Below are 13,767 nucleotides of genomic sequence, written 5' to 3' on the forward strand. Positions count from 1 at the left end.
TTCTGCAATCTACATGAATTTAGAGATATCTATAATGTTGCAAAAGCCATTATGTTTGCCACTCCTGCTGACTGATAGCTCAGGCCAAAAAACATACACTATATTCAAATATGTCATTAACATATTCTGGCTTTCATACATTCATCCCAAAATCTGGACTTGTGTGTGCTAAACAAGGTGTTGTCTTGCAAAGAACAATATATTAATTTGCCAAATAACTTTATTAATGGTTATGATATAAAAGCAGAAATGCAGAAATTGCAAAAGACCAGGCACAAGGAAGAGAACTTCACAAAGAAGAAAAATAAAGAAGATATATTGCAAGAGCAGTTTTTATATCCCAGAAGACAAAGCAAACAAATGATATGAGGACGTCGTCAAACTGTTGACATTTCTTCATAGGACAACCTTCAAAGGGACCCAGCTACTGTGGCTTCATTTTGTCTGTATGAAAAGAGAGGGGTGCATTTAATTAGGTTTTCCCAATTGTCCCTGCTTAATGTAGGTGTGGGTGAACATTCCCATTCATCAATTCCCTTCATCCTCTTCCTTATTATATGTGAATGACTGGTAGGAGACCAACTGACCTGTACACATGATACATTTGAACTGAGGAAAGCAGACACCAAAATAAGTCCATCCAATCCTCCTGAAAAGCTCTGTGCATAGGCTCTTTTAACTTTGATTCTCAGAATAATAATTTCTGCCTGACTCTGTCCATCCATTGCTGCTTCTGGAGTACTGGACGGAAGACTGCTCCCTGCTGCAAGGCCCATTTCCACCTGGCCTGGGGGCAGGGCCCAGACTCACCCTAAACAGCTAAAAGAGGCTCCTGGGAGGCCTAAGGGACTTTGCTAGAACAACACTTGGGTTGGAGCAACTGGTTAAAATGTTTTAAACAGATTTAATTTTGGTTCCTCTGTTTTGTTTTTGTTTTTGTTGGGTTGGAGTTGGTTAAATGTTTAGCTGGGGTTGGTAGTTATTTTAATTTGTGTATAACTGTTAAATATTATTATTAATGTTGTTGCTGTTAGTTTCTATTGATTAATAATAATAATAATAATAATAATAATAATAATAAATTTTATTTATATCCCGCCCTCCCCAGCCAAAGCAGGGCTCAGGGCGGCTAACAACAACAAAAGTACAGCACAAACACTCTAAAATCATTCATTATAAAATTAATTATAGGTTTATTTCTAGTCTGTATGATATTCTTTTTAAAAAATGTTTGATGTTTTATTATGTTTTTATATATGCTGTAAGCAGCCCAGAGTGGCTGGGGAAACCCAGCCAGATGGGCGGGATATAAAATCATCATCATCATCATCCAGTGTGGTGTAGTGGTTAAGAGCGGTGAACCAGGTGAACCAGGTCTCTGCTCGTCCACATGCAGCTGCTGGGTGACCTTGGGCTAGTCATACTTCTCTGAAGTCTCTCAGCCCCACTTACCTCACAGAGTGTTTGCTGTGGGGGAGGAGGGGAAAGGAGGTTGTTAGCCGCTTTGAGACTCCTTAGGGTAGTGATAAAGCGGGATATCAAATCCAAACTCTTCTTCTTCCTCTTCTTCTTCTTCTTCTTCTTCTTCTTCTTCTTCTTCTTCTTCATCATCATCTTCTATGGTCCCAGAATCTTGTATTTATGACTAAGTAAAATATAGTCTAGCCTTTGCATTATAAGACTTACATAGCTTGGTCTTTAGTTTAAGGAGATGAGCTACAGAAAAGTTGCCATCTAATTTATTAGTAGTTTTAAAATCTTCAGACATAAACTCTTCAGGTGAAAACTGTTTGCTTTAATTCAAAGTACGTACAGAAAATCTTAGCAAAATACGCCTGTAAACTCCCTGTTTACCAGTAAATAGTAAATACAAAGACAGGAAGGGTAAAGTTATCATACTCACTTTTTCGAGACTAGTTCATTCGACACACAGAAAATATCTTTCTCTGTCATAGGTCTGTAAATGGAATTGCCCACTTGGATCACAACCGGATTATTCAACGTTGCATTGAATGTTCTCTTCAGGACTGTATCTTTCAGAAGTGGACTCAGCTATGAAAACAGAAACATATAATATTATATTATGGTTTTATCTTGCAGATCAATTAGGCGGTAACATAAACTGATTTGAGAAATGGTTTTGAGGAAAATATAGCTGCTAGGAAATGAAGATTATGAAGGTTTCCTTAGCCACCTCTGCACTTCACCTCTGGGAATAATATGAGGATTCCTTTGCTACTCAACTTTCCTCTTCTCAATAAAGTAGCAGCGAAATAATATGATCTCAATGAATGGTTGAGGCCAAGGGCCACTTCACACTTTATATGTATCCTACAAGGAGACAATCTTTTAGAGAGATTGTGCACCCAAGTACATCTGAGGTGTGATGGCAGAGCAAGTCTTTTATTTAAATATAAGTACACATTTTTCAATACTCACTGAGGCACACTGAGAATAAGTGCAAAATGAACTTCAAAATCCCAACCCCAATCCACCCACTGATGAGATAAATCATAATGTCAGGTTTGAGTGTCATGGGAAACTATCAGGTAGAAGAGAGGGAGGGAGGGAGAGGGAGAGGGAGAGGGAGAGGGAGAGGGAGAGGGAGAGAGAGAGAGAGAGAGAGAGAGAGAGAGAGAGAGAGAGAGAGATCAAACACCTTCCTGGTTCTATCTGACTGAAATGTATTAAACAGTTAACCCCTGACTTGATTTCCCACTCTACTGTCCTTCCTCTCCTGCCCAATCTTTACTTATTGCTTTTCAGTTTGTCAAAAGAGGTACACGCAAACATAAAATGTTGAGAAAAAGTAAACATGAATCTTACAACAGCACACATTACACCAGTTTACTACAGCTTTCCTGCTTGATTTCACAAACTATTGGCAGCAGAGAAATGCTGCTCTTCCTTAAAAGATCAAAGGAGCGGTTCTGTATCAAAAGTGATTTTAAATCCTGTCTTTGATTTCATCAAAATGTGCATTGCGCAAAACAGGAATGCTGCGCCTAAATTTCCATTTAAAAACAATGATTGACTCCGGATATGTCTTTGGTGGAACTTCACCTACTGGACACTCCATGGGCAGAAGGATGAGGAGGTTATTTACAGCCTTTCCTTCTTCCCACTGCTGCTCCCTATGCTCTCCACAAATCTGCCAATGAGGGTTGGGGAACCCTCAGGAACAGTGTGCCTGCTCTAGGCAGCTGATGACATGGCTCCCCAAATCAACACATACTGTGGAAACTTCACACTGGACTTCAAACATCTGGCATTGTGTGCTTCCCCATTCTTCCTCCAGACTCTGGGTCCTTGGTTTCCAGATGAGGTGCAAAAACTGCTCTCATCAGAAAAGAGATTTGGGGAGCCATGTCATCAGCTGGTGTTGGTCCACTTTGCTTCATTAAGTCCAGGGTCAACACAGCCGTCTACCAGGAGATTTTGGAGCACTTCATGCTTCCTTCTGCAGATGAGCTTTATGGGGATGCTGACTTTATTTTCCAGCAGGACTTTGGCACCTGCCCACACTGCCAAAAGTACCAAAACCTGGTTCAGTGCCCATGGGATTACTGTGCTTGATTGGCCAGCAAACTCACCTGACCTGAACCCCATAGAGAATCTATGGTGCATTGCCAAGAGACAGTTGAGAGACATGAGACCGAGCAATGCAGAAGAGCTGAAGGCTGCTATTGAAGCTTCCTGGTCTTCCATAACACCTCAGAAGTGCCACGAGTTGATAGCATCCATGCCACGCTGCATTGAGGCAGTAATTGAGGCAAAAGGGGCCCAAACCAAGTACTGAGTACATATGCATGCTTCTACTTCTCAGAGGTCCAATATTGCTCTATTTGCAGTCCTTGTTTTGCTGATTTCATTTAATATTCTAATTTTCTGAGATTGTTAATTTGGGGTTTTCATCAGCTGTATGCCATGATCATCACAATTATAACAAATAAAGGCTTGACATATCTCGCTTTGCATGTCATGAATCTATCTCATATATTAGTTTAACCTTTTAAGTTGAATTACTGAAATAAATGAACTTTTGCACGATATTCTAATTTTATGACTTTCACCTGTAGAGCTCCATCTTTGAATGGAAGGAGTCTTGTATGCAGAGCAAGACAGTCATAGTCATCAATCCAACCCATTAGAATTTACTGAAATTAAATAGGATTTAATTTCCTTCCTATTAATGCCACAAATTCTATTGGGATGCATCCCTGTTTTTCATAATGTGTTGGGCCATCAGATCCTGAATCTGGCATTTCAAACTTAAAAAATAACTGAGCCTGGAATAAAGTATTGTGGAACAATGGGCTATGTGAAACAAATGGACGCATTCTTATATGACAGTGGTTTTTGAACTATGTGCCAAGGAATTGCAGGGTTCCTTGGGAGATTATCAGGCCTTCCGCACTGAACTAATTAGTAATAGCAAACATGTGTTCCCAAAAAACAGCTAGACCTCCAGTGAAGAAGGAGTCTAGGGTGTGTTTTATGCTATGCTCCTCACACAAGTCCAACAGGCCTGTGTAAACTGAATGCACACTCTAAAAGATTTGCCATGCAGAGGTTTTGTAGAAGTCACACATGAATTCCTCAGCAGGTGAAAAGATCAATGTTGCTGTAGAGCACAGAAAGTTTGTCTTTACGCGTCATGTAAGCTGAAAGGTAGATTTGGAAACACTTTGCTTAACAGCGACAATCCTTGTTATTTGAGCCAAAGGCCATGGTGGGGACCTGGATCTGATTATAAGACCAACCCAAGGGTAAAAATACTGTTGATCAGTCTGCACAGATATTGACCTAGGCAGCAAGCAACTTGACTACACATCAGACAAATCAATAATCGCCAGCAAAAAGCTCTCGGAAGTACTGATCAACATAGATCAGAGGCGGAGGTCAGTAGCTACATGTCCAAAAAGAAGAGATTAGCTCAGGCATGGACTAATGCCGTGAGGCAAGCAGCAAAACAAGAAAGGCAAATCCAAGCTGCATTTCTATCAGCTGAAGAGCAATGTTTATGACCTCTGATTGGAGTATACGAATGAATGGTGTTGTTTCTTTATAATCACATTAACTATCCCGTTCTGATAAACGCTTTTCATTTATGTTTAGCTTCTCCTACCCTAAGTTAAACCCAGTGGCATAGCGTGGGTTGTCAGCACCCGGGGCAAGGCAAGTAATTTGCGCCCCCTAACCCCCAGATGTTGCGCCCGGTGCGGCCGGCCCCCCCTGCACCCCCCACGCTACGCCACTGATTAAACCTAAGTCACTTATGAACTTGTTGAAGGAAAGTACTAAAATTTGATTTGTAGGAAGATTAAGGAAGGGACCTCCGATCACATATCTTCCCCTAGGCCCAGTGCCACCTCTCAGCAGCACTGCCCAAAACAAGGGTAGCCATGGATTTTGAATAATACAAACCATGAACCTAATAACAGTACATCTAGCCTCGGCCAGCCAGTTCCTTCCATATATGAAACGTACAACGGAATTCCAGTTAATTTCATCTAATATATTTTAAAAGCCCAGAAGCAGAGACCCTACTGAAAACCTGCCTCTACCTGCACAGAAAACACATAAAGCAAATGGAAACCCTGCTGAAACAATAAATTGCTCAGCAAGCGTCAATATTGTGAGCTAGGCCAGCCACCACAACCCAAAGTTTTGAGTCTCTTGCTGTATGATTTATTCATTTAATGTCGGGAGGCTTGAAGACAGACATGGGGGGAAATGCAGACATATGGAATCTGAGATTGAAATGCAATATATTTAAACGCCAGGACCACCAAATTAATGTTTTCACACAACACACCATCTTGCTAGACAACTGACCACTGAAGTTTGTATTACAATTCTCTTATATACAAGCATTTTATCTCTCTCCCTTATCCATCCTTCCTAAAATAAAAGTTATTAGTTAAATATAATCCTACTAAGATCCTAATGGTAGCACATACATACAATTGTGCAGCTAAAGTAAGATCCTTTCGTCAATAAAATATCCCTCATTCCTATTAAATAGTACCCAATCAAAAAACAGTTCATGAAAATTCAGAAGGATGCAAGATGTAACCTCTCTGAGATTATAGCCTTAGGCTATGCACTTCTAGGGGATGCAAAAAGGTAACATGGCTTGGCATTTGAATTTAAAATTGTTTTAAAATATTTTTTTCATTGAGCTTTATTTAAAATGGAAGGGGGAAATGCAGCACATACATATTAATTTTTCTGTCAGTAGTACTTTTAGTCACAAGGGGAAAATCCAGACTTCCATTGCATGTATGAATTTCCACAGGCTTCCGTTTCTCTCCTCTCTCTCTCTCTCTCTCTCTCTCTCTCTCTCTCTCTCTCTCTCTCTCTCTCTCTCTGGAATTGTACAATAGGTGAATTTGACCTAGTAGTTTATTTCTCTCTTTCTCCAATTATTTTTTTGTATTAGTTATCTGTGTATATTAAAGACAGTATTGACTTGTTGAATTTCTGCGGTATGTGCTTCTCATCACACTGGGACTTCTTAGATCTATATGAGCTTAGGCGGCAGGCTCAAACACACAGCCTTGCTATGCATAAGATAAAAATAAAAATGTGTGCATTAGCTATTTTATTGAGTGCGTTAATATTTTATTAGAAACTTACCTGATAATGTGATTAAAGAGTCGAGTACCAATTTTTAAAATGAATGACTAAATAAAAAGTTATGGCACCAGGCTTATCTGTGTACAGTCATATAGGCAATTCCCTGGATTTCCGAAATCCTTCCACCCTCTTCTTGAAGAGGATTTATCGTGGGATTTGATTGTACATTTGCATGCCCCAGGCCATATGCTATCATATGCATATGACAGGCAGAATGGGACAGACAGGGATGAATGGAGGCCACCACTCAGCCACGCCATGGTTTAAATGGCAAGTGGCCACACACCCCGGCTAACCGGATTGGTCGTGACACAGCTGGCCATCCCAGTGACGTTGACAGCATCCCTCCACCCACAGCCAGGTCACTGGGAGGTCCCAGAACTCCTCCCGCAATGTGGGAAAAGGGGAGCTGTCCTCTTGAACGTGTGTCTGAATTGGCCCTTACTCGCTTGAGTGTGCATCAAGTGGCGTTAGCTATCATTAAGAGTCAAGCAGCAGGGTAACTTTATTTAAGCAAGGCTGCGTTCAACTCCTAATTTTCTCTGTCCCTCCCGCTCTTTCTCTGCACTGCTTGTGTGACTCACTTCGTGGTGGCTGTTCCCTTCATCTGTGCCTTCCCTGAGTCATTAAGTTTCTCTCCCTGTCTGTGGTCCCAACTCTCTTACTTAGTTCAGCACACAATGATACAGAGTTCCCTGGAATTATTTCTTCACAACATACAGAAACACAGAGAAGCAGCTCCTCAGTGGCTGTGGAGCTTCTGTGCCACAGACTGTATGGGTATAAATCTCTTTCATTCTCTGATATGCCAAAAAGAGTATGTTGATTCAATATATACACTTAAATTTATGTTACAATATATTTCCCTGAAATCTTAAAATTTAGGTTAAATGCATAGACTGAACTCCCAAATATTGTTAAATGAATTGTCTCAATAAACCAACATACACTGGTGCAACCTAACAATGCTTGTCTGCCAAATGTTTGGTGCAGGAGGCTGTAGGGAGAAGAATGTTCACTTGCAGGACATTGTGTATCACCCAGTGTTGTTTTTTGTAACAATATTATCGGCCCAAAAATGAAAATACCAGACCTGCAAGGGATTAATGGAAACATAGTGGTGATTTGTTGATTAATGCATTTTCTGCTTTAATTTTCCTCATAATTCCTCCAGCTTTATATATTCCACTTACCCACTGTTGTGAGAAGCCATAATAGCGAGCCATTGAAGAGGATCTTGCAGCATATTGAAAAAAACACCCACTATATTTCCAGCGGATACCACATTATGTAATTAGGTTAATTTTTGTGCTGTAGCTCATTAGGCAGCTTGACAAAAGTATTTGCATAAAATAAACATCTAGTAAATAATTTTCTCATCTGTAAATACTAAAAACTAGAGTTCCTCATGTAGTAATTTGGCTAAGTACGCCTAATCCTCCTAATAGCTCCGATTTCAATGCATATTATTTCCAAGAATGGGGACACAAAGGCAGTGGATGAAATTTCTCATTTACAATTCAAATGACCTGAAAGCACCTGTAGATTAAAATTGCAGGCAATCAAGTATTCCAAACAGAAAGGAGTGGGGAGAGAAACATTAGGTTTTTGGTTACAGCTGAGACAAGAGCAGATATCCATCAATATAGGAGTTACAAGGCAAGTTGGGTAAGATGATTCTGTTGAGGAGCCCCATTCAACTGAGTGTTTTTCATTTTATTTAAATATACTGATTGTTAACTGAGTAAAGTTAAAACCAAAACATTTAAATGCTTAAAATATTTTGAATTCTCATATCCTGGGATGAGGCTGAAGCAGGATGCTTGAAAAAGTCAGCATATTCAGATCACTGCATAAAAACAGTCAAAAAGATGCTGGTTCTTCTCTGGGTGCAGTTGTGATTCAATAAGACTTTCTCGGATACCAGTTAGGATTCTGGAAGTATAACTGATTAGCAATGCACACTTGCACATACTATGTTCAAGCACGCATGCACAAGAATGGAAATTGCTCTTAATTTCTTTTCTTGTCCTATGTTTCATGTGTATCTGGGAAATTGTCACTGTCGATAAACAGAGAGGTGCTATATAAACAGTAGTAAATGAGAATGGTAATAATAACAGGACTTTTCCGATGAACAGCTTTATAAACTAGTGCAAAAGCTGGTCCACAGAATCTGGGGCTGCATAAATCAAAAAAATAACTGGGGTTAAGAGATTTTCTCCTATTTCACGCTGAGTAGAATTTATTTTCACAGAAGATGAGATGATTTCTTTATACCTCTGCAGTAGCATACAATATAGCAATAAGCTTAGTGAGAACTCAAAATGTAATTCATAATCCTCAATTGCTTCTCACACCTAAATAGTTTCCTGTGTGCTTATACAGTCTTTCCATGGTCCATGGCAAACCCCAGGAGAATCATAGGATAATGTTATTATATTACATGCATTTCAATAGGCTCAATGAATGCATTCAGAAGTGGATAAAATAATATTGTCTCCAAAATATTATCATACAACTCTAGTATAATTTTTTCTGATCATACAGTATATGAGCTATGTACAGAATGAGAAGCAATTTAAAGGTTGAATGAACTGTGCTGATAAGAATCTACAAGCTGTCAGCAATTTCTGAAATACAAAAAAGAAGTCTCATCATCTACATTAATTCCATCATTTACCTTTGCTCTAAGCTTGTCATTTTATTGCAAGTTTCAGATTCCAGAACATATATTCAGGTAATGACACTTAAAAAAATTACAAAGATGTAATCTTTCCAATCAGCATATTTATCACCAAGAGAATAGTGGGGAAATAATTAGCATTTTTAAATTGGTTTTAACCATTAAGTTTTGAGCACGCATTTTAAGTACACATTCCCCTCCTCCCCCCAAAAAGTGAAAATGAAGCATAGCATTTGAACAGTATTTCTATATGCAGGTGAAGGAAATAAAGCCAACTCAGAGAAGGGATTTATTAAATGTGCACCTCAGATTGACACTGAGCTTTGAGTTACACAGCAGGCATATGCTCTAAAAAACAACTCTGGATATGTCTTTGAAGCTGCCTCTGAAATGTAAGCCACATCCCAAAAATGGTTTCAGTGGAGAATTGCTACATTGCCATAGCTCCAAGACAAAATATATGGTCTTGCTGTTTTTCTAAATGGTTAAACTCTTTTGGATTAACCAAGAAACTGATCTGAACCAAAAGAACGACAGAAACCAATTACATGATTAATTCCACCTCAAACCTTACTTTGTCCTGGGGTATCTAACATAATGTGGACCTTTGGCAAATTAGTTGTTTCAATTATCTGATTACTTTATTACCATTCATTAGTAATTTTCTAACACAGTAATATGGCACATGTTTTCTTTCTATATGGTTCTCTTCTTCAAACAGCTGTTGGCCGTATGCTAAAAATGAGTTGAATGGTTAGTACAAAGCTTGTGAAACCATATATCAGTAGGAAAGTTTTATAGCTTTAGGGTTGCTTACAAATCAATGCCTTGGAGTGGGACTACCATTAGTAGCTTTTAAGACTGCCTGGAGCTGTGTCATTCACTGCTGTTTTGACACATTAATGCATTAATAGTATGCACAAGGCTGACATAACTTCTCTGATGTACTATTATTGTAATTATTAGAAGTCTTCCACCCGGACAGCAAAGTTAAGAAAGGTGACAAAAGAGTATGTAAATACTAAGACATCCTTTAAGCACCCATTTGTCTTTGACAGCACATAATTAAGAAATGGGCGGGCAGGGGCACACTGAGATAAGGATTGTCTGCTACGAATCTTGTCAAAGAAAGTAATCAAGGAGCATGGAGACAGTTGGATGAAAATGATGACATGTGTACCCAACTAGTTATCTTGTTTCAGTAGAATAGAGTTGAAAAGCCATAATACAGTGAAGAATATCAGGCATTATGGTCCATTAAGTGCCTTTGCAGTTAAAATGTTAGATTCCTGATTAGCTCTTTCTAACATGTCCATTACACGTTATAGGACTCAAGCCAATGTCTAATGAGGGTGGCATATTTTGTATAATTCGTCATGCCACTACAGAACCATTCAGTGGAATTTAATCTAGAATTATTATAGCCAAATGTAAGTAAAATAGTAAGATTTGTCAGTGACTGGGAAATCATATAGAAACCATATTTCTTGCCTCCAGCTAAGCCAAAACTAGGACACAACACACTGCTTGAACTTCCTGTGCAACCCACTGATTGGAGTTACATATTTTGAAGAGCTAAAAAAGAGGACACATTTGCCGACTTCCACTTTTAACTTTGGATCTCTATGGAGACTGGATGTGTCCTGGAAAAAGAGGACATATGGTAACAGATAATGAATGTGTCATTCCTCAGTTCCCAATTTATCATGAGCGCAAATATTCAGTTACTGGGTCTGAGTGATGTTCTCATTCTATGTCCCGGCTCCAGTCAATACTGTTAACATAACTCTGTTGGTTAGGTGGGTGCTTGAGGCACCAAATACTCAAAAAACCTGTGTGGATTATGCAGATCAACTGAACATAGTGTGAATGCAGATGCATAGCCATTGACCGAACTGCACAGCCTGGTGTAGTGGTTAAGAGCGGTGGACTCGTAATCTGGTGAACGGGTTCGCTTCCCCACTCCTCCACATGCAGCTGCTGGGTGACCCTGGGCCAGTCACACTTCTTTGAAGTCTCTCAGCCCCACTCACCTCACAGAGTGTTTGTTGTGGGGGAGGAATGGAAAGGAGAATGTTAGCCGCTTTGAGACTCCTTTGGGTAGTGATAAAGCCGGATATCAAATCCAAACTCTTCTTCTTCTTTTTGTTTTAAACTATTTTTAATTTTGTGTTTTAGTTGCCTGGTGTTAGGGTGAAAGGTGGGTAATAAATTGTAATAATAATAATGATGATGATGATGTAAATTCATAATGGGCCTTTAAAAATCAGTATAGCTCTTTCAAAGTGGTTGTTTGGAAACAGGGAGCCTACAGCCTAGTCCCAGTTATTACAATTTTTGAAATGCTTCAGAAAACAGTATAGAATGTAATTTTGCATTAAGGGTAGGTAGTGTCATGATAAAGATTTATGATACAAATGGTAGCTGTCTAGCTTTGAAACACACTAGAGCTCTTTGCATCTCTCACTTTTATTAAGAGACTCCAGCTTGCCCCTCTTGGCAGCTTGACAGATGTTTCTTCTCATATCTCTCACCTTTGCCACAAGGACAGAGCAAATTTGATATAATACTTACTTGTTAGCTTACTCTCAAACTATGTCACTCTCTTTAACATTCTGATAGCTAATATAACAGAAGATAAGGAAGAAAAAATATTGCTTTAGTATTAATGAAGAGCAACTTGTTAAAATGAAAAATACACTTGTGCCTGCTTAAAGCACTGGTCCCAACCTTTGACTCAGAAGACCCTCTCGTAGAGAGTCTTATTTTTGTTCAGAGGTTATGTGTTGCTTTTTCTTACCCATGGCAACCAGTAACAAAAGACAACATTGTTGGCATAGTTACAAATGTATAGCTATCAGATTGGTAAACCTTCCTTCTTGCCAAACCTTTCTTCGGAAGCCAACAATTTGGGAAAGACCATTAAAATAAGCAATATTATTATCATTTGCCATGTACCCTATATAAAACGAAAGAAAGAAAGAAAGAAAGAAAGAAAGAAAGAAAGAAAGAAAGAAAGAAAGAAAGAAAGAAAGAAAGAAAGAAAGAAAGAAGAAAGAATGTTCTGTCTGATGTACATACTCTCAATCCAATATCACTTTATTGGAAATGACTCATAAATGGAATCAAATAAAAAAATAACTGAAGAGATACTATTTCTTTACACAAATGAAAACACATTGTAGTAATTATTTGTTTTTTAATGTTAATGTTCTATTATGTTTTTATATATGTTGGAGGCCATCCAGAATGGCTGGGAAAACCCAGTCAGATGAGCAGGGTACACATACAACAACAACAACAACAACAACAACAACAACAACAACAACAACAACAACAACATCAACATCCATGGAATGTGGATAGAAACAATGAGTGCAGTTCATATGTCACAAAGATATGCCAAAGTTACCATTGGATATAATGCAACAGAGTTCCACCCATGGTATTTTGGTGTAAGAATTGAAATATTACTCCCTTTCAATTTGTTCCACTATCCCAACAACAAATTTTCACCAGCTGGGAAACATGGAGATGCCTGAAGCGTGCCTGACCTTAAAACAGAGCTGTTGCTTTGATCAAAGACAATGTCTTTTGAGAATGACATAAGCCTACAATATGGAGCACTAAAATGGAATTACTTTTCTTTAAGAGCCTGAGTGGGAAGATTTCTGAATGTTACACAATGGGGTTTAATCACAGATGGCTCACACAGTGATCATCCTGTTAAAATCAGTTGAAGAAAGCCAGTTTAATTGTTCCCAAGCTCCCAATTCAGCTCATTTAGTAGAAAAAGGTAAGCCCAAGTTTATGCAGGGCAGGAGGCTTAAAGAGCATATATGATTAAATTATAAGGACATTTACCTATTTTGTAAAATCAAATTACAACTGAAAGCTAGTACAGGCAGTTTTAAAATAAATATGGCTATATGGAAAAGAAACTAACAGCTGAGCCAAAATTAGAAGTGCTTCCCTTAATAATGTTGAGGTGACTACAACACTGGCCATGCTGGCAGGGTTAATTAGAACTGGAGTCCAACAACATCTGGAGGTCCTCAAATTCCCCATACTGTAACCACTTCGACAGGCTCCCAATCCCTGGTGCAGCTAAATTTGCATAGTAAATTGGTGCAAATTTAGCATTAATTAGTAACAGAACTAGGTGACTCAGTTCTATAGTCACTGGAGAATAGACTAAGCAAGCTGCTGCCATTTCCAACGGAACTGCTATACTTATATATTTAGAAATATTTCATGATCAAGAGTACATCCCCCATTGACCCATCTTACCCAGTACCGTCTAGCCTGACTGGCAGCAATTCTCCAAGGTCTTAGCCAGAGGTCTTTCCCAGTCCTGCTTAATGACATCCTTTTCACTGCAAGTTTTGAAGTCCTGGTCTTTTTCCATGCAGAGCATATGCTTTACCTATGTATAGTTT

General features: G+C 38.9%; 1 protein-coding gene across 1 annotated transcript in view; it reads right to left on the minus strand.

Annotated features, from left to right (window-relative positions):
• Positions 1-316: 316 nt before the first annotated feature.
• The window catches only part of STPG2 (sperm tail PG-rich repeat containing 2), a 236,226-nt gene continuing 222,775 nt past the window's right edge, over positions 317-13,767 (minus strand). The window contains exons 13-14 of the mRNA XM_081925037.1: positions 1,904-2,052; positions 317-444 (exon numbers count right to left, since the gene is read on the minus strand). Of these exons, the coding sequence (XP_081781163.1) occupies positions 411-444; positions 1,904-2,052 (183 nt within the window). The 3' untranslated portion in view covers positions 317-410. The remainder of the gene's footprint in view (positions 445-1,903; positions 2,053-13,767) is intronic.

Source organism: Podarcis melisellensis (genome assembly GCF_964234715.1).
Source record: "Podarcis melisellensis genome assembly, chromosome: 9".
NCBI lineage: Eukaryota > Metazoa > Chordata > Lepidosauria > Squamata > Lacertidae > Podarcis > Podarcis melisellensis.